We start from the raw sequence: 19,604 nt of genomic DNA on the forward strand, positions 1-19,604 counted from the left end.
TGAAGTTCAGAAAATTACATTTTAGATGCTGGTGCATATCCTGGTTTAAACTCATGTACAGGATAGCTGTCAATGTTTCACAATATTGTCTTTGGTATCATTTTAAGCATTCAAGCTAAGATGTGAATCTTTCTGACCAACAACGAGGTCACTGCAGCTCTTTAAACTATAAACAACACACAATTTTACACAATTTTCGCCTAAAGGATATACCATCTTTTATCCTTGTGTCATTGTGTAATTATTAGATGATATTGGTGAATGAATGGCACGATAGGTCCACACTTGAAGATGGAAATATTATTTAGGCCTTTGAAAAAAAAAAAAAAGGCTTTTGACAGAAGGGCACTTTGGGCATCCGAGCAAAGGGGGCGGGGCTAGAGCACGCCCCGCCCCCCTGCAAGTGCATAGTAACACATGTCCATAGTAACAAACATTCAAGAGCGTTTGTTTTCGTAGTTACCAAGCATTTGGAAGGAAAACAAACAAAACAAACACACAGACAAACTCTTAACGGTTAGTTTTACGACTTTGTAGTATTTTTTTATTGTTGCAACTACGAAATAAGAACATCACGCTATGGAAATTACCAGAGGACCATTAGATGACACATCGCGACCCTCATCGAGTGAGCAGCCAGGTAGCCGAATATCATCGACGTTTGAGCTCGATGTTTTGACCAGCGACGCTGATATTTACCAGGTAATTTAACTGTATTAACACCTTAATAACAGTAGTTCAATAAATACATTTAAATCGATGTATAAATCCAATATAATCGAAAGATACAGAACATTGGTGTGATATATAACTATATATAAACATACATTGTTGTTGTAATAATACTATCCATATCTATACACCAAAAAATGTAATGATTGGTCTTTGGTTTCCTTTTGTTTTCACTCTTCTAGAGATTGTTTCTGTTTTCCTCTAAGCATTGATTATTTACTTTCTCTGTTAGTTGTTTTTCTGAGATCCGTCTTCTGTTTGTTTGTTTTTTTTACTAGTTTTTTTTCCTGTCATATTTATATTTGTCTTCCTTCTTGTTTTCCATGTGTGTTTACTTTTTTTTTTTTTTTTTTTTTTTTTTTTTTAGTACTATGAAGTATACAAAGTTGAAGAGGGTAGGCACAATAAATTAAGGCTTCAGCCTACACCTTTTGGTCGGTTTATTCCTTACTTATTTTTTTATTTTATTATTTCCTTCCTACAAAAGGAAATGAAATGCTTCCCAAAGTATCTATCAATGGAAACTGATCGACCAAATAAACTACTTCAACAACCTCACACTCATTCTACCTGCTTTTTCTTTTTTCCACTATTTTTTTTCTTTCGCACTAACTTTATTTCCATTGCAATGTACATACTGCCTATATTTTGTAATTATATATATTTTTTACTTTTTTTTAACTTTTTGACCCCCTTCCCTGCACGTGTGTGCTAAGTGTACTGCTGCTAACAAGTGAGTTTCCTCATTGAGGGAGAAATAAAGGATTATCTTATCTTATCTTATCTATTGGCACTGTAAACTCATACTGAATAATGTCACACTAACTGAAGTAAAATAATTGTCTGTAGACCCTTTCAGATCAGAATATCACGGAGGTTACTGAGTATGAGAGTGAGAATTTTAAGCTACAGAAAGCCTTCGAGGAAATGAGAAAGCTCGACGAAAGACTGTATGTAGAAGCCTGCAAAGAAAAAGGAATCCGGCGTCAAGGAAAAGAGCTTCAAGCACAACTCTGGCGAGATTTTCTGGTAGGCATGACCTTAGCATACAATTTGATCACTTTATCAGTTCTTGTTGAAAATATACAATAATGTTTATCACTATGGCCATGATATTACTGTGTATTTTTCTGTAGCTGAATAAACCTGATGGACATCGTGAATGTGCTAATGAAGCTTTGAACACAAATTTATTTCTGGGTTTGGAGGCCCACACAGGTATGTATAGACGAATCCGGCGACCGGTTTGTGTGCGCCGCCATCTTGCGGCGGCGCCATCGCTGCGGTGGCAGGTGTCAATCTGCCACCGCAGCGCTGTTATTGTAACCTGACGCTCTACAGCATCATTATAGCTGGATTGATGATGTTAGACAGTGGCCTTCCATAAATAATGAAGGTATCTTAAATTAATGCTGATGTTAATTTATAAATAATGATTTGTTTGAGCGATAAGCAGGAAAGAATAGAGGAATAGGGAGATAAGGGAGTGTATGATTAAACACTGTAATATAGCTCTCTCCACCTCCTCTCCTTACGAGGCATGTCTGCACAATTAAATATTACCTGTGTATGTTTTGTTTAATTTTAGGTATCCAAGAATATTTTATTGATCGCCTGGCGTCCGATGACGAAAAAAAACGCAATTACAGGTCTCTAATTGAAGGGCAGAACTATCTCAGCTCCGGATGATACAGAATACATACATACATAACCCCAATCTGCAGATAAAACTAGTTTGTTGAGGAAAAAATATTAACTCTATTTGTAGCTGCAGAAGAAAAAAATAATCTCACGAGGAAAACAAAAATATTGCTCATGTCTCGGAGCCTCTTCAGCATAAAAAAAAAGAAAAGAGAAGTAAGAGTAATAAAAAAGATGTACTGTATGTTGTACTATTATACTAATTTATTGAAACACATGGCGAGTCAAACATCTACCAAAGCAGCTGCCAAACACTAAACAAGGTAGTAAGACGTGGGTTGTGCAGAACTGCGGCAGTAAATCCTCATCGGAGCTCCACTAGTAGTGATTTCATATGGATCAAACCGTTAATAATCATTATTTTCTCCATATACCGCTCCCTGGCTTCCTTGTTTAAGGTATCCAGGTAAATTCCAGTTCCTTTCCAGCAGTTTAACATCTTTTTTTTGCGTTCCGTCTGTTCACTTGGTGAAACAGAAAAGTGGTTTTGACAGTCCGTCCCGTCTTCATTCACTATCAAAACAAATGCACGTGACGGGACAGGAGTTTTCCGATGATACAAATACATTAAGAGAGCCTGGCAGGGAGCGGAGTAATAGATCCATACGTATATATGTCTATGGGCTGGAGCGGAGGAGCGGAGCCGCCACCGCAGTAATGGCGGCCCGCTCGACTTCCGGGTTTCGCCGGATTCGTCTATAGACAATAATATACAAATCAGACAGTGTTGAAAATATACTGTAATACACTATTGTCACTGTAAGACACATAAAATTTGTCTTTTATCTTTAACGGACAGGAGAAGAGGAACCCTTTTCTTCTGTGTTTGAAACGGAAGTTACTGACTTTGAGCATGTTGGAGACAACCAGTGGTTGGAGGACAGTGAGTTTTCTAAATTACAAACGTAGAATAAATGCTTGAAGTTGTACTTCCAAGGTTGTCCACTTGATGGCACCATTGAGTAAGGAATCAACCAGCTGTTGCCTTTGCATCGCTACAGCACCTCGCAACAGCATCTCTTCTTTATTATATATTTATATTTCTCAATATTTACCCTCAGACATACAAGATTTCATAAAAAATGAAAATTGTTTGAATTGTTTGAAACAGGCTATCAAGAAGTTGGTGATAATCAGTTGAAAGGCAGCTGGTTTGAATCTTTCCAAAGCAAGAATACACAAAAGAACTTTGAGGTATGCCAAAGTTCACGCTGGGCAAAATGCAGTATGCAGTTATATCACTTGACTCTCGTCTCTTAGCTGTTTGTTTTTCCTATGAGGAAAGTATGTTTCTCAAGTTAAAATAAAGTTACCAGAATGTAGGCTACAATTGAACTGATTAAAAGTCTTTATTTGGATTAAAATGTTTAATCTTTTTTGTCTTTTATTGTTGTGTAACACCACAGCTGGTAAGTGGCGAGGTGCTTTTGACCGATGCGCAGAAAGTGCGTCTGGCTGAGCTCCTTCGAGAAATAGACGAAGAAGAAGAGAGCGGCACCAGAGGCCCAGGCAGCAAGGTAGGCTGATGTGAAGCTTTAACAAACAACATATGATGCAGAATAACAGTCTCCCTTTTTGTTATCCCTTAAAACTAACGTCTCATATGTACAGGTCATACGGGAGAGCATCTCTGCAGCAGATAATCACATCTACTGCTTCTGCTACCAACATTTAAAGTTTACATTCAATACAAATGAAACAATTAGTTTGTTATTAATTTGATCTATAGCAGTGTCTCCAGAGTTTAGTCCCAACCTTTAAATACAATCTGTTTATGTCTAAAAAGCTTTTTTGATTATGTCTTTTGAATCAAGTTGTTATCAAAACCCTTTCTAAATACCTCAGTCAGTCTTTCAGAGCGGCCTATAAAGTAGAATTGGTGAGATAGTTATGTTTTCATGAGTGCTTGGCAGCTAACTCGTCTCTGGGTGGAAGGTTCTGACTCCTCAAAGCATTTCAGATTAAGAACCAGATGTCAAATGCCACATGTGTTTCACTTGGAATACTGCATTTTATGGATCAATTTTATAATCGTGTTTTCAAAGCAATTCCCTCTGCTGTGCTTCGGTAATATTGAGAAGCAAAGAATGTCATATTGTTATACAATAACCTATAGCTGCATTCACAGTAAGGGTGTGCTAAGGAGCTTATGGTTGGGAAAATGACACCTTTTTGTTTGCCTTTGAAGCCTCATCTGAGACCCTGCCACTCGGAGAACACCAGTATTTCAGCATGAAACCACCTACGCCATCCTAGGTTCACATGTTTTTATTTCCACGTTTAATTTGGCTTAATAACCCCTTTGGCAACTCTGCAGCAAGTTTGAATTCAGATGGGATGAAGCCTGTTTTAAGGGGTGGGGGGGCATACTTACCTTACGTTCGGTTCCATTAAACTTCCACGAGAGCTCTGCATTGGGAGAACAGCTCGCCAGGATTTTTAAAATGTCTTTTTACTATGTTTTCCTCAACTTTCACAATAATATTGCAATGATTATCATGGCAGATACCAACGTGTCAGGAGTGCAGATGCTCTGGGTTTTTTTATATATATATTTTTTTAGAAAAATTGGCTAGAGCAAGACTTCCTGTTATTGCGAGACATGCTGTTATGAATGTCTATGATGGAGTGAGGATATTATTTATGAGTCTTCACTTCTGAGGACTTAACTCAGTTCTTGGCAGGATGTCTTTGGACCTTTTCAAATACAAGTTGCTTGTGATAGTTTAGCTCACTCAGCTAAGTTGTTGACGTCTATCTAAATACTTTCCTCCAGAGAATTCAAAAAAGAATTTGCACTAATCTGGATCAGTCTAAAGTCTTTCAAGTAGCAGCTTTAGATTTCAGTTAACCCTCCATGTTGTGTCTTGTCTTGTTTATTTGATTGATGCATATGGTATTGTTGTTCATTTAATTTATTTTTATTGAATCGATAACAATCATGCAAAACAATCATTCAAAAAAATTAACATTAAAAATTACTTTCCCTATACTATACTGTACAGTACCAATTCAACAGGTCAAGGCACTTCACACAAAAAGCACACAAAGTTCATACAATTCCAGCTCATATTAAAAAACAGCATTGTTAAGAAAACCAACACATTGTATTTTCCTTTCTGAGCAATCATGAGGCGAAAATAACGCAGCTTAAAAGTCCATCTGACTATAAGACACAAAGAGAGAACAATTGCTATAAAAATGACATATGACATAAATATAAGAGGGTAGGTACTATATATGTCATCATTGATACCATGCCGAGGTATGAGTTTTATTTTGAAAGGAACCTTTTAAGTCTAAACTTTAAAAGGTAAAGATGGTGTCTGCATCTCGAACACACGCAGAGATGATCCCACCGAAGAGATACCAGATAACTGCAGGCTCAGTCTCCACATTCGACTTTTGGAAACCTTAGGAACTACAATTAAACCTGCAGTTTAAGAGCAAAGTGCTCTGTTGGGGTCACAACATACAAGTTCCTTAAGATAAGAAGATGCTATGCTCTTGATGGCTTTATGTGTGAGGGGGAAAAAAATCTATCCTGAACCTTAGGCCTTCTTGATGAACCTTACTTTAACAAGAAGCCAGGACTGGGTAAATATGAACTGGAAATTGCTGGAGCATTTTGGACCAAGGGGAGGCTGTTCAGAGTAATTTTCCTACAGTGATCCAAACTTGTTTTTGCAATGTTACGAAGACCACAAGACTTGTCCATGTGATAAGAGGGAGTTGGAGCATTAAATACGAAGCTAAATAAGGTGGTGAACGTTCACTTTGGTCCATAAAATAATCTGCAGCATAACAAATACAGGATATATTATGAGTTAAAACCACTGACCACTACGATAAACCATTACCCATGAGATTTACACTTAAGTAAAGTTTCTGTTTTGTGCCATATTTCAGCTTGTTAACATACCTCGTTGTTTGCTTGTTTCTTTTATCAGTTTCTTTAAAAATCCCCTTTCCCAGTGTCCAGATGTTACATTTTTGCTCTTTGCACTACAACCTCCTTTGGCTTGATGGTATTATTATAAGGTCTTATCTCACCACTGTGCTGTGAGCTCACCGTCCACCCACTGTCTACCAGCGTGGGAATATCAGTGGGATAATCAAGTCGCTTTAAGAAAGATGCAGTCGGTCAGACTTTGCCACTTGACCCATCCGGAAAGGAAAATTGTTAGTGATACAGTCACTAACTGCAGTTCCTGATTTAGGCATCACTGTCACAATATTGCTACATTAGCAACGGTTAGATCATGTTTGTCATTCCTTTGTTTAGATTACCAAGGAATAAAACAGCCTTATTCCCCCTGGATTATGACTAATTCTACTTATGCTTTTCATCCAGGACACCATGAGGGCTGGGTCAGTACTGACAGGCCATGGTTACACCCCAGAGCCCCCTGATCTGGAAAAGCTTATTGAAATTGACTCCAAAATTCACCTTCTCCTTCCTGCCGAAGAATATCACTTACTCCAAAGCTCTTACACAAACATTTCTCAGGTATGTATCCACTAGCACTGTTTATGGCTAAGGCGATGGGTTTATATAGCGCTACGCTGGGCGCTGGTAACTCCTCCAGGCATCATTCATTTATGGCATTAATGATGCAATAAGTATTGTGTCATGAATGCCATTCGCTTTGACCATGTGCAGCACCGATGATTTTTGTGATCATTTATATTGTATTAATTCCCTGAATCCTATTTCTTATTATTAATGTTCCTGGGTTTTATCAGAATGCTCTATCTTTTTTGCTACTGTTGAAAGAGTTAGATATTAGGGCCATTGGTTGTTTTAAATTGACCGAGTGTGAGCATTCATGGTAGTGTCATTTGTCTCTGTGTAGCTCTGTGATAGACTGGTGACTTACAGTATTTGGCAGATACCCATAGACTGTATAAGAGGAACTGGACAACCCCCCCATGATGTCACTCATAGGTTTTCTGAAGAGTTCTTTTGAAATCTTTCCTTGAACACCATGTTGAAAATGGTGAAACAAACAGGCTAAGGAAGCCAGCTAGAACACACCCACCTTATGTCACGTACAGTTTTTAGTCATTTAGCCATTTTAGTTTGTCTGACTTAGCTTACGTTAACCTATGATGTTAGTTAATATTATTCAACTTTCATTCTCATTAAATGTGTACAAACATCCTCATTTCAAGGGTTGCCACTGAAACGACATCTGAAATGAGGACTAGCGTAGCAGCGTTTGGACACGCCATGACCTGGCATGCTGCTAGCAGGGTTGGACTAGTTGTAGTCAGGCTCGCCTACTGACTCTACCATTCTTTATTTTAATTTCATCTGTTAACAATTGCTACATCCACCAGTACAGAACCAACTTAAAGAATATTTTTGATGGTAAAACATTTACAGGCTGTGGTCCTCCCCAGTGTAGGCTATTATCTCAGAACCTTATTTCCATTTCAGAAGCCGTTGGCTTGCCCTTTGTTAGAGGTTATTTTTATAAAGCCATGGTGGCATATTCTACTATTTTGGCAGGGAAAAAAATTCCAAAATGTCCTGAACATTTGTTACTGACAGGATTATTTCCCTTTTAGAGGGAATTTGCTCATTTAGCATTTGAAGCAGATGGACTAAAGTAATTTTTTATTGTTTACATGTTGTTTTTGGAATTTTGTGATCATGGTGGTGGTTGAATATTAACTACTTGTGATGGGAAAATTCTCTGTCATTCCTTTGTATCTATAACTCTTGTGTTTTGATAGACCCTTCAAAATAAGACAGTCCTTTCGTGTGCAAGACTTTTTGAATAGGAAAGTGGTTAATTGGCCAATTGTACAAAAAATGTGATACGAGACAGCTAAATTGGCTACTTGCTGTAATACAATTTCTCTCCATTCTCTCCTTTTAATAATCTCTTTTGCTTCAAAGAGTTTATTGAATCCCCACCATCCGGAATCCCCATCATCCGTCCATCATCTGCTCTCCATTATCACTGAAATGGCAAATATGAAGGTCTTTGTACAATCAGTAGTAGTTTCTCCTCAACTTCTAAATTAGAAAGAAAAAAACCCACAAAAATAATATTTGATTTTTTTTTTTTTTGGTCTTTGATAAAACTGAATGTTTGGTGAACATTTCCGCCGTTGTGGTACAGAATGAAATAAAATCCCTCCATAGTAAATCTAGTTAAGAGCCAGTCATCTATTTCAGGTCAGAAGCAGTAAATTCTTAAAGCGGGTCATAAAAAGAAATATGCTTTTGTTTTACAGTTACCATTCTTCTTGGAAGTAGTTTGAGCCCCTTAACTGGAACCATTTGCCCAGCACTTTAGGAATCTGCTTGTTTTCCTGCTCGTTACAACTTTTAATAAACAGTAAAGCACTAATTTTAGTTTTAATACCACTGAGATGGTGTTTCCCTACTCATTGTGACCTAGATTTCATTCTTTCGTACTCTGTTTTCTGGCTGTCTCAAGATTAATGATATGTTACATTTTATATTTAAAAGAGAGCAAGTCATCCTTTACCAGTCAACACTCTTTTATATCTCCAAGTTTTAAATCTGCGATTTTAGAACTTGACGATGTGCTCTTCTGATATGAAATATTTCCAGTCTTGTAAACTCAGCTAAGTTGTGGTTTCTGACGGCACAAGTCTGTCACTTGAGTCCGTGAGGGTGGACAGCATCCACAAGGCCTGGCATCCATCGGGAGAGGAGAGTCAGTAATTACAGACGTAGTAGAGGTACAAGAACATAACATCCAGAAAAGGAACATTACTTTCCCTTTCATTTGGAGATTTTCAACACGTGAGAGCAATAATCTACAGCGAATCATATAAGGACAGCAATCCATTTTTGTACACTTTTGTGCATGTGGATTTCAGACCTACTGTAGATCTTTCATGGTCAAGTACATGCATAACTAACATCAAACCATTTTATTTTGTAATTTATTGAACTGGAATCAAGTTCAAACAAGTTTTCCTTGGACACTGTTGATTTTGTCTTTAAAGCAGCCTTGCTCTTTCAGTATTCTTCTCCGCCTTTTTGGCGCTTCAGCTGAAATAAGCCTCTTCTGTCATTAAAAACATCTGGTGCAGCGATGCATTAATGTACAGTACACCCGTCCTGCTGCACCACTGTGTGGTAATGCCTGCACCACCCACAGTTTGGAGCCAGCAGAGAGGATGCTGTCATGTGTTCGCTGGCATTGGTGACATGGGCGTGTAAGTGTTTTTGTGTGTGACCAGAAATACATACGTTGTCTTTTTACATGTGGATTTTTTCGCAAGTGCGGCTGCAGAGAAAACCAATAACATTCGTTACGGTTGTCAGTCACTGTCACAGTTTAATTCCACTATAGGCTGAAGTTGCCTCTTTGTTTGCATTGCATTTCCAGTTATTTTCCCTATGCACTGGAGCTTTGATGTGAAACGATGGGGTCAGTTAGTCACATAGGCTCGTCACTGATGTGTATCCATGATTTAGCTACAGAAAGTGGTGCATCAAACAGGAGAAATGTAGGTAGAAATTGTCCCTTTGACCAGTATGCTGTGGTCAGTGAATTTTTGTAAATGTATGTTGATCTAGTCCGATATTTAAAGCTGTGGAAATTGACTGGCAAGTTGTCCAGACTCCTGGGATGTGCTCCAGCAGAACCCTGAGAACCCAAATAGAATGAAACCAAGTATAAACAATGGATAGATGGTAAACGTAAAAATAGGTCTTCAGTTTAAGTTACCATGTGTATACTGTATTAGAATTCATAAATAAAAGCCATGGCACCTGTTCATAATCATGACACGCAAAGTCAACAAGTCAGTTACCGTATCTTTTTTTTTGTTGTTGTGGCTTTAGTGACCTTTATTTGAAAGTGGCTTGATAGGAAACTTGGGGTAGAAAGAAGGGGAAGGCATGCAGCAAAGTGTCACCGGCCGTGTCACTGTGTCACGGCCTGCATGAGGGCGACAGCCTCTGAACACGATGTGCCCGCTCGACTAACTGAACTATCCAGCGCCCAGTTATGTTCTTAAGAGTAGTGACAGGTGATGTAAATAACACGTTATTTTATTACAGCGGTATCTATCAAGTAACTCCCATCCATCCATCCATCCATCCGTCCATCTATATGTTCCATATGACTGAGGCCAGTCCATTAATATAAACTGTTTAACTTGTTTATGGCCTGCCAAGGCCTTCCCCCAGTTGGACACACCCAAAACATCTCCCCAAAGAGGCTCTCAAGCAGCTCCTTTTGGCTTTTTCTTTTAGTAGGGAATTTCAACCCATATTCCCCACATTTATTTCATAGGTTCAGCTTTTTATCTTGGATGACTTCCCTGACACAACCCTTCTCATCCAGTCTTAAGACCAGCACTGACTGGGTGGGGCAGTAGATGCAATTTGGAATTCAGTGTCCTGTCCAGAGACACTTAAGCACATGAAAGTTCAGTGGACTGAGCTTGAAGTAGGATATGTGGGGAAGCCTAAATTTAAAATTGACCCAATTGTGGTGGTGACACGGTGCAGTCAGAACATCTTAAAAATAGGGGATTTTGTGGGCTGGTCCTGGTGTGAAGTTATTAACAAAGTCATAAAGGACAGCAGCTAAAGTCATGAGCACTTAAGATGATCTGATGTCACAAAGGAGCAACTGTAGAGCAAAGTGCTTCAAACATTAATGCCGGCTGAGCCAGCGCACACGGTGCATTACATATTGGTTTCTTGGACTGTCAGTTTATTCCTGCTGACCTCTGAAATAAATTCCTCTATAATCTCATCATTCCTATAAAGAATGAAACCATTTTTGTAAGATCTAGCTACTAAAGGGCTCTACAGCAACACAGGGCACAGAGTTGTAAACAGGTTTATAGCCACTATACTCTTTTCAGTGCCGGTGAGAACATTGCTAATTCCAGTCATCCAGCCCATCAGTCCCAGTTGTCTCTGTATAAATAGAAGAAACCTTAATCAGCTGAACTAAAACAGATGGTCAACTCCCTGCCACTGCAATCACCTGAACCCCCCCCCCCCCCTACAGCTGAGCATAAACCACACCCCACCACCACACGCATCCTCCCAAAAATCACCACTCCCACCCAATGGCTTTGTTTCACCCTCCGCCACGCCTCATTTTATAAATCCTGGAATACCCCTGTCCAACGCCTAAAGGGCCTAGAATGGGCACATGAGCATCAGATTAGGTTAGATGTTTGTTTGTCTTCACCTAAGAAAGAGATGGCTCTAGGATAAACTAAGAGAAGGCAAGCTAATGGAGAAAGTGTGATGCTCTGGGGAAAGTTCTGCCAAGAAACATTTGGTTCCCGGATTCATGTGGATGACATTTTGCCATGCATTCCCTTCCTAACCAATGTTGCAGACAAAATGCATTCCTGCAGGGCAAAGATGATGGCAGCGGGCTGTTACAGCAGGATAATGTGCCCCTAAAAAGTTCAAGGTGTTTCCTTGGCCTCAATAGTTTTGTCCAGAAGTATGAGGAAAATAACATTTACACACCACCACAGTGGATATGGAATAAGAAACAAAAAAGCAATCAAGACGTGATCAGAGTATAGCCTTTCAGTTTTGATTTAAGACCGATGAAATCAAGATAAACTTGTATCAGAATGATGGGACAAGAATAATATGGAGATAGAAAGGAACAGCTTGTAATTCAAAGCATAACATGCAATGTGTCAAAGATGGTGGATGCAGTGTTCTATCATGGACATGTATAGCTCCCAGTGGAAGTGGCTCACTGTTGCTTATTGATGATGTGACAGAAAGATTAATTCAGAGGTTGAAAGGGCTGTACTCTCTGTTCACGTTCATCCAAATGCTGAAAAACCGTGGTGCAGATGGAGAAAGCAACTTAAGACTTTTTGGATGCCAAAATAATGGAAGATCTTGACACAGCAGAGCATGCTTTTAGTTTACTGAAGACAGAACTGAAGGCAGACATGGCTGAAGGCCTGACAAAGCATCTGGAGGGAGGTAAACTCCAATTTGGTGATCTCCATGGTCTCCAGACGGCAGGCAGTCATTACATGCAAATGATTTCCATCCATCTATTAAAGATTATTATTGGGGCTGTATTAACAATGATGTCCCTTTGTCTAAATATGTTTGAGCCCCTGAAAAATTGAGATATTTTGCTTGAAAAAGCCGTAATTCCTAGATTTATAAATGCCATATTCTTGTGAAACTGCTTACATTAAAGTTCAAAGTCGACCCTTGGATCAAATCTTGACTGTTTTATTTTAAATCCGCTGCAGTGGTGCATAAAGGCAAAATCATAAAAACTATGTCTGGATCTAACTATGTTTTTCAGGCCTGAGGTTGAGAGAGCACCTGTGGGATGTGCTGAAAACCCCCCAAAACAAAACAATAAAAACAGATCTGTCATTGAACCTTCCAGGACATAAGAAATGTTCTGTGAAAGCTTTGGGTTTTGTTGAGTTCTTGTCAGGTCGTGTGAGGTCTTGTTGAGCAGTAGGCTATAAGTCCGGTGGTTTTAATAATTGGGCCTTGGCCATGAAATTAAACCAGAATTTGAAAGCTAAAATGACTTATTTTGGGTTTTAGTTTGAAAGAACAATTTTTCTATTTAGTAGATGACAACAGCAAGTCAGAATGAAGAGAGAAACTGTCCTGTTGGGAATAAGATGTTCCCATTCCTAATAAACTATGTGTGCCAATTTGCAACACAAAAGCATGTGATTGGTTCCTTGTTTTTTCATTCATTTTGTTTTCTTTCCCATCGGCATCAAAAGCTTGTGAAAAATCAACAACAGCAGTGCCACGTTTTTGAATAGATTTATTTTTGTTTGCGTGAGACGGTGTAAACCTGTTTTGTATATAAGTTTTGAAAAAGTTTGATGTCTGGACAGTGGCATGGTGAGCACTGAGGTGTCAGGCTTGCAGTTTTTCACATGATTTAAAAAGAAGAAAGACGCCCCACCCTGTAATTCCCGTGAAACCCACTTTATTGTCTCCTTATAAATGCCTCTCCCACAGCCACAGTTGTGTGAGGTGTTATAGACATGTTTTTTCCATGGTCATGGTTGAGATATAACCTTTATTCTTAACCTTTATTATTGACCCATTTTCTTTTGTCTTTTTGAGCCAAATCAAAACTGACTATTATATTGTTTGTTCGGGCATAGACTGAACTCTCCATATTTTCATTCAGTTTAAAAAAAAAAAAGAAAAAAAAGATTACAGTCACAAAATTGCAGAGAGGTTTTTCAAACTCTTTACCTCTGAAAAACTGCCACTTGGTTGTATAATGCTTTTAGTGGATGGACTGCTGGTCAGATATTATGGCTGACGGACACGAGCATCTGTTACCGAAGGACAAGACGTGCAAAAGGAAACTTGGACAATTTGTTCCACCCAGATGCGTTTGACAAATATTGATCACGGCCTGCCTTTAAGCTCTTTCCTAGCATTTCTTTCTGTCTGTGTCATTCTTTGGCCACAACTGCAATCCCGTGATTTTCTATTAACAGTAAAAGCAGTTCACCGTAGAGCAGTGGTTTGGAGAGGTGACAAATGCACAAATTTCTTCTAAGATCTACATTTCAGAAAGATCAGACATTTTAAGACCTTTGATTGCTCCTTGGATTATGCTGAGCTTCTGAGACTACCCAGGTGGTGTCAATATTTAACCTGGTATCGTATTCAGTATGTTTTCTTCATTGGTTGACACAACATAAGGTTTCGATCTGTGCAATAGCAATTGCTCCAGACCACCCTCAGTTCTGAAAAAGAAAGCATGTGTAAAGTCCAGATGACCCACAAGTGAATCTTCTAATACCTCAGGAATGTTCACCGATCACCAAGTCAACACAGATCCAAGATACTGATCTAAATACACGACTTTTGCAGGAAAAAACAACAGCTTGGATGCAAACAGATTCCATCTTTAAGATGGTGAAACACAAATCCCCACACTGCTTCTCCATGGTAAGCTGAAAGAGAGAAGCAATTGTAGCGTTAGGACTTTGAATACCACCAGACAGACAGTATATACTGTAGAGCCACTGGACAAAGGGACAGTCTGGGAGAAACAAAGAAATCAAAAGCTCAAAGAAGTCAAGAAACTTGCTCCTGAGCTCTCACAGGGAGTGCTTGTGGTAAGGCATGTGGACAGGCCTTGGCAGGTAGCCTGGGTCCACGTGGCACAGCCTGAGCTCGTACTATACTTCACATTTGAAGAGATTCAGAGAGAGAAAAAAACAGACGCAGATAGAGAAAGAGAGAAGTATGCCGTCCTGCAAGCCATAAGGCGTCTGGATGTGAATCAGCTCGGCTGACTTTTCTTTGTAACGTTACAGTGCCTTCCCATTGCGTAGCCACAGAACCCACTGTCTGTAAACACAGAGAAGCATTGTTTACAAGCAACAGAAATCAGTTTTTTTGCTAGTAGTATTAAAATGATTTAAGCAGAGTAATTGGTTATCATTTGCATCTTTTAATTTCCCAACAAAATCCAAAGTTTTTGTTTAGATGAGGTCAAACTAATAGTAGATTTATAGTTTAATTATTTTTTTGTTTTTTGTTTAGATTTTATTGGATAAAATGCTACTTTTAACATCAGCACATGATGACTGAATGTGGCTTGTAATTTAAGCAAATATTGTCACTTTTTCATAGTTCCTCATAAGCATCTGATGGTCACTTAATGCAGCTGTGATAGAGTGTGCTGGGTTGACTGATCTAATGCAGTGGTCATTAGCCCTGGTCCTCTGTCCTGCATGTTTTGGATGTTTCCCTGCTTCAGCACGTCATGACACAAGTGGCTGTGTCACTAATAGACTTGTGCAGACCTTTGACGGCAAGCTGATAATGATCATTAATTAGAATCAGGCGTGTTGACATAGAGAAACACCTAAAACATGCAGGACAGTAGATCTTTAGGACCGATGACCACTGATCTAATGCATGTCTGTCTGTCTTGTTGCTGAAGCCAGCTGGATTGAAAGCACCTGGTATCCTATAGGACAGGGGTATTCAACTAGATTCGGCCGGGGGCCACATCTGCAAAAGGACTGTATGGAGAGGGCCGCACAATTTGAAAATGTGGGGGTTTTCAAAATGTATTTTGCACTCAAAGACGAAGACTTATGTAAATATAATACATTTGTATTATACATTTGAATATATCTCGTTTACATATGAATTATGTATTAATTGTGTCCAGATTTAGTAATTGTGAATGTTAAATATAATATTCAGATAAAGAAATATTATTTTGAATGCAAGTTCATTTTGAAACCATGCATTGTGCAAACTTAATGAAATTGATATTGACCTACTTTAATAAAACACGCCATAATGACAAAGCACCACTTTCCACCAAGATTTCCTTATTTGAATATTATACTAAGCATTGAGCACAACCATTTTAGTCCATTGTAGCCAGTTATAAAAATATTATTTAAAAAAAAAAGAAAAAAAAAAGATTTTTTTTTTTCTACAAACACCCCCTTTTTTGAAATATGACCAGGGGCCACATAAAAGCTCCTGGCGGGCCGCATGTGGCCCGCGGGCCGCCAATTGAATATCCCTGCTATAGGATAATAGCAGTGTCTGTGGCTCTTATTCTCTGCCAGCACCATGTCTGCTTTTGTTTGCTTGTTTTTATCATTTACTGCCGGCTGCTTACCTAAACTTTGCCTAAACTAAGTAGGTAGATGGCCATTGGCTACACTGGCTGTCGATTAAAAGACTACACTCATTAGGTAGAAACTCAATGCTTTATATAATTTACTGTATTTTTCCCACTATAAGGCGCACTTAAAATCCTTACATTTTTTTCAAACATTGATAGTGTGCCTTGTATCCAGGTGCGCCTGTATGAATTATGTTGTACGTACTGACCTCAAACCAATTTTATGTGGTACACTTCGCTCAAAAATCTGTCAAACTGTTTTAGTGCAACATTGGTAAACAACAAAGCTTTGGGTTTGCTTTTGGAGTCATCCCCCCAGTTGGACTGCTTCAGTAGTTCAGTTTTAGCTCGATTGAGTTTATAGCTGTTCTAAACAGAGACAGTTCTATTGGTTGATGACTTTCATACTCTTAATCGGATTGTGGCTTGAATATGTATGGCTAGATTTCTGGACTTGTCATTGTTGAAAATGTAAGTAATCTGCCAGAGTTTTTCTTTTGTAACTTCGTTTGGAGCAGTATGTTCCTGACAGGAGTTGTATCTGTTCAAGAGGCCCATTAGGCAGGAATTCATCCAAGCAGAAGACACTCAGGTGATATTCAACCAATCAGAAATCCTTAGGCAAGCCCTTGTTTTTCAGTAAGCTGTATATCTTGCCAATTTTTCATTCATTTTTATTCTTCTAAAATAACTATAAACTGCTTGGAGGTACGACTTTTAAGAAGCTAATGTAGAAGTACTGTAGATAAGACAAAAATTACAAGAAAGTGCCATCAATTCAGGGAGATTTTCTGTTGCAGTAATGCAAAATGATTCACCTTTTTTCTCCAGATAGACTGACTGCAATCAGTTATATCTTAACCTATTGTTTTCAAAATGTGTGAAGCTTGTTTGGATATTTTGCAAAATGCTGATGTTGAATTTTGTGTTTGAGATGCAAAAAAGTTTACTTCAAATGCCTCTTCCCTTGAAAGGCCATATTTGTACAGGTGATATACTTGATAACAGTGCAATATCACTCCAAAGTTTGCCCACACGTTCTGGAAATCTTTTGCAAACAATGAGGCCTTTGATTAGATTTTCTGTTAATCCTATAAGTAGTTCTGAGAATCTTTTCCTCACTTATCTACCAGACCTCAACTTGACCTCCAATATTCCTCCTAACTGTCATCTCTTAATTACTGAGGGAATAGTTTCTTCAGCATGTTTTTCTCTCTTCTATCCCGTCTTGCTTTTTTGCGCAAGACAAGTGCTTGAACTCTGAAAATCGACATCATCATACAATTAAATTATGCCTACCTTTTATATTGATATCAGAAATGTTTCTGTTGCGCGGGTTCTGCTTATGACAATAATGTGCAATAACATTCCAACGCTTTCATTTGATACTACATCAATTGGGTAACATGATCTTATCTCTAAAGCTAATTATGTTTGACATGTTTTTTTTGTACTTAAGGAAAACGAAGTCCAGGTCTTAATGGGCCTCTGATGATCCCAGGACCCAGATACTGTAGATGATGCGATTATTAGTGATCTTGAAAACCATGTCAAGTGGCTGGTCTACAGAGAGCCAATTATCAGCACTTTGTTGATGTTCAGATAAGCACAACCCCAGCCTGTCTCTCACTGCTCTTAATACATGTTTCCCAGTTTAACTTCGTACTGACTTGAGGCAATCACACATTCCAGGAAGAGAAAGACAACTGTAATGAAATGTCTAACAACTGCTGGAGTCTGTTAATGTCAAGAAATGTTATTCTCCCTGTCTTGTCCAAGAGGTGAATCATTACAGCAGTTTAAGTAGCACAAGAACAAAGGCTAATTTACTGTGTCCTAGCCAGCATCCAGTAATTGGAAACAAGCCTATTGGATTAATTTAGTTTAAGTGTTTAATTCCTTATATTTTCATAAACATTACTGGAAAAGCAGTACAAATAATGACTTGGAGGCCACAGTCTTTCATGAGAAAGAAATGAACACTGGATTAACTTAGCATTTACTTTGGACATTTTTTTTTAATGTAACTCATTGAGACAACTCAAGTTCACACAGTGTATAATGTTTAAAAGAAAATACTCCGTACTTAGAGGACCTCTCTAGATTCAGAAGAAAGCTTCTACATGCCTTAGTACTGGTGTTGATGCAGTGTCTTGTGCTGGCTAATCGGGATGGGGGACTTCCTGGTTCTGTTCTTGTTCAGTCACGGTGGTGAGGGGTTGGGTGTGTATATGTATGTGGAAATGGGTGTATCTATTCATACATGGATAGTGATAAATATATGTATGCTTTTAATGCATGTAGAATATCTATGAGTAAGAATGCTTTTAATGAATACGTTTGTAAAAGAGTGTACATTATTTCATATTGTAAATGTATGCATTTATGAATAGATGAATACAGGGACTCAGGGTAAATAGCGTTTATTTACAGTGGCATGTAACTGAACATGGAAATATTAACTAAAGTATCCGCTAATTTATACTCGGGTAAACCACAATATATATTTATATTCTGTAAAATTCTTCTATTAATTAAAAAAGCAGCAACTCCTCTTCCACTCAGGTATGCGGTCAGGTGCAAGGTTGGCTCGGGGAAGAGGACGCCCTGCCATGCATAGTCCCGGGGATTGTACCATCTAGTCCTTTCATCGAATCTGTAATTTTTTGATATCTAACGAGGGTCCATCTGAAAACATAGTATTGAGTTCAAGGGGTAGGAGTTCATATGTTTTTTTTTTTACTTCTTCCTACTCCTCTTTGCACCTGTCAAGACTGCTGCTGCTGCTACCAAAACTAAAGTGTGTTGCTTGCATTCATTGTTTCAGTATGTCCAAGCATGTCTGTTACTAACTTACTTTAGACTTTTATCTTGACTTTTGAATTGAACCAGAAAAATGAAGCATGCGACATAGCCAGAGTGACAACCAGACTAGTATAAAGTAGTAAAAAAGACATTCAAAATGGTATGCAGTGCAGCGTAGATACGGGTGAATGACTGGTGTTAGTTTTGCAGTAAAAACATATTGATCCAAGGTTTTATTAGCAATGCTACAGTCATATTGGTTGTTTTGAATAGTGGCTCTTGACATCCCTGCATGAGTCATCACATATGTTAATATAAATCTATATGATGCCGACACTACTATTTATACTGTACATCTAGTCCCTCCCTGACTACTACATTGTCTTCACTGCAGGCTAATTTCAGTATTTTCAGTATCTACCACAGGTCAAGTGTCCCTTGAAAATGTCGTCCTTTGACAGCTCTGAGATTGACTATGTCAAATGCTATAAGTACTTAGATAAGTACCTGACAGCACACAGCAAACAGACATAATGTTTCGCTCACAAAAGGTCAAATCTTGAACGTGTTTCTTTACTGTAATAAATCCCCGTTAACATATTCTGCAAAACCCCCAGGTCATCCAGACTGGTCCAGTTGAAATGGCAGCGTTCCCAATTTGTGATTTTGTTGATGCCTGTACCTCCTTTTGGTCTCTTTTCTTCTGATTTT

The 19,604-nt window shown here is 38.5% G+C and overlaps 1 protein-coding gene across 1 annotated transcript in view; it reads left to right on the forward strand.

The window, feature by feature from the left end:
- The first annotated feature begins 459 nt into the window (after positions 1–459).
- Positions 460–19,604, forward strand: part of fsip1 (fibrous sheath interacting protein 1) — a 46,542-nt gene continuing 27,397 nt past the window's right edge. The window contains exons 1-7 of the mRNA XM_061743300.1: positions 460–702; positions 1,582–1,761; positions 1,869–1,950; positions 3,233–3,316; positions 3,545–3,627; positions 3,840–3,950; positions 6,788–6,939. Coding sequence (XP_061599284.1) covers positions 580–702; positions 1,582–1,761; positions 1,869–1,950; positions 3,233–3,316; positions 3,545–3,627; positions 3,840–3,950; positions 6,788–6,939 — 815 coding nt within the window. The 5' untranslated portion in view covers positions 460–579. The remainder of the gene's footprint in view (positions 703–1,581; positions 1,762–1,868; positions 1,951–3,232; positions 3,317–3,544; positions 3,628–3,839; positions 3,951–6,787; positions 6,940–19,604) is intronic.

The sequence above is a fragment of the Cololabis saira genome, chromosome 16 (genome assembly GCF_033807715.1).
Source record: "Cololabis saira isolate AMF1-May2022 chromosome 16, fColSai1.1, whole genome shotgun sequence".
Lineage (NCBI taxonomy): Eukaryota > Metazoa > Chordata > Actinopteri > Beloniformes > Belonidae > Cololabis > Cololabis saira.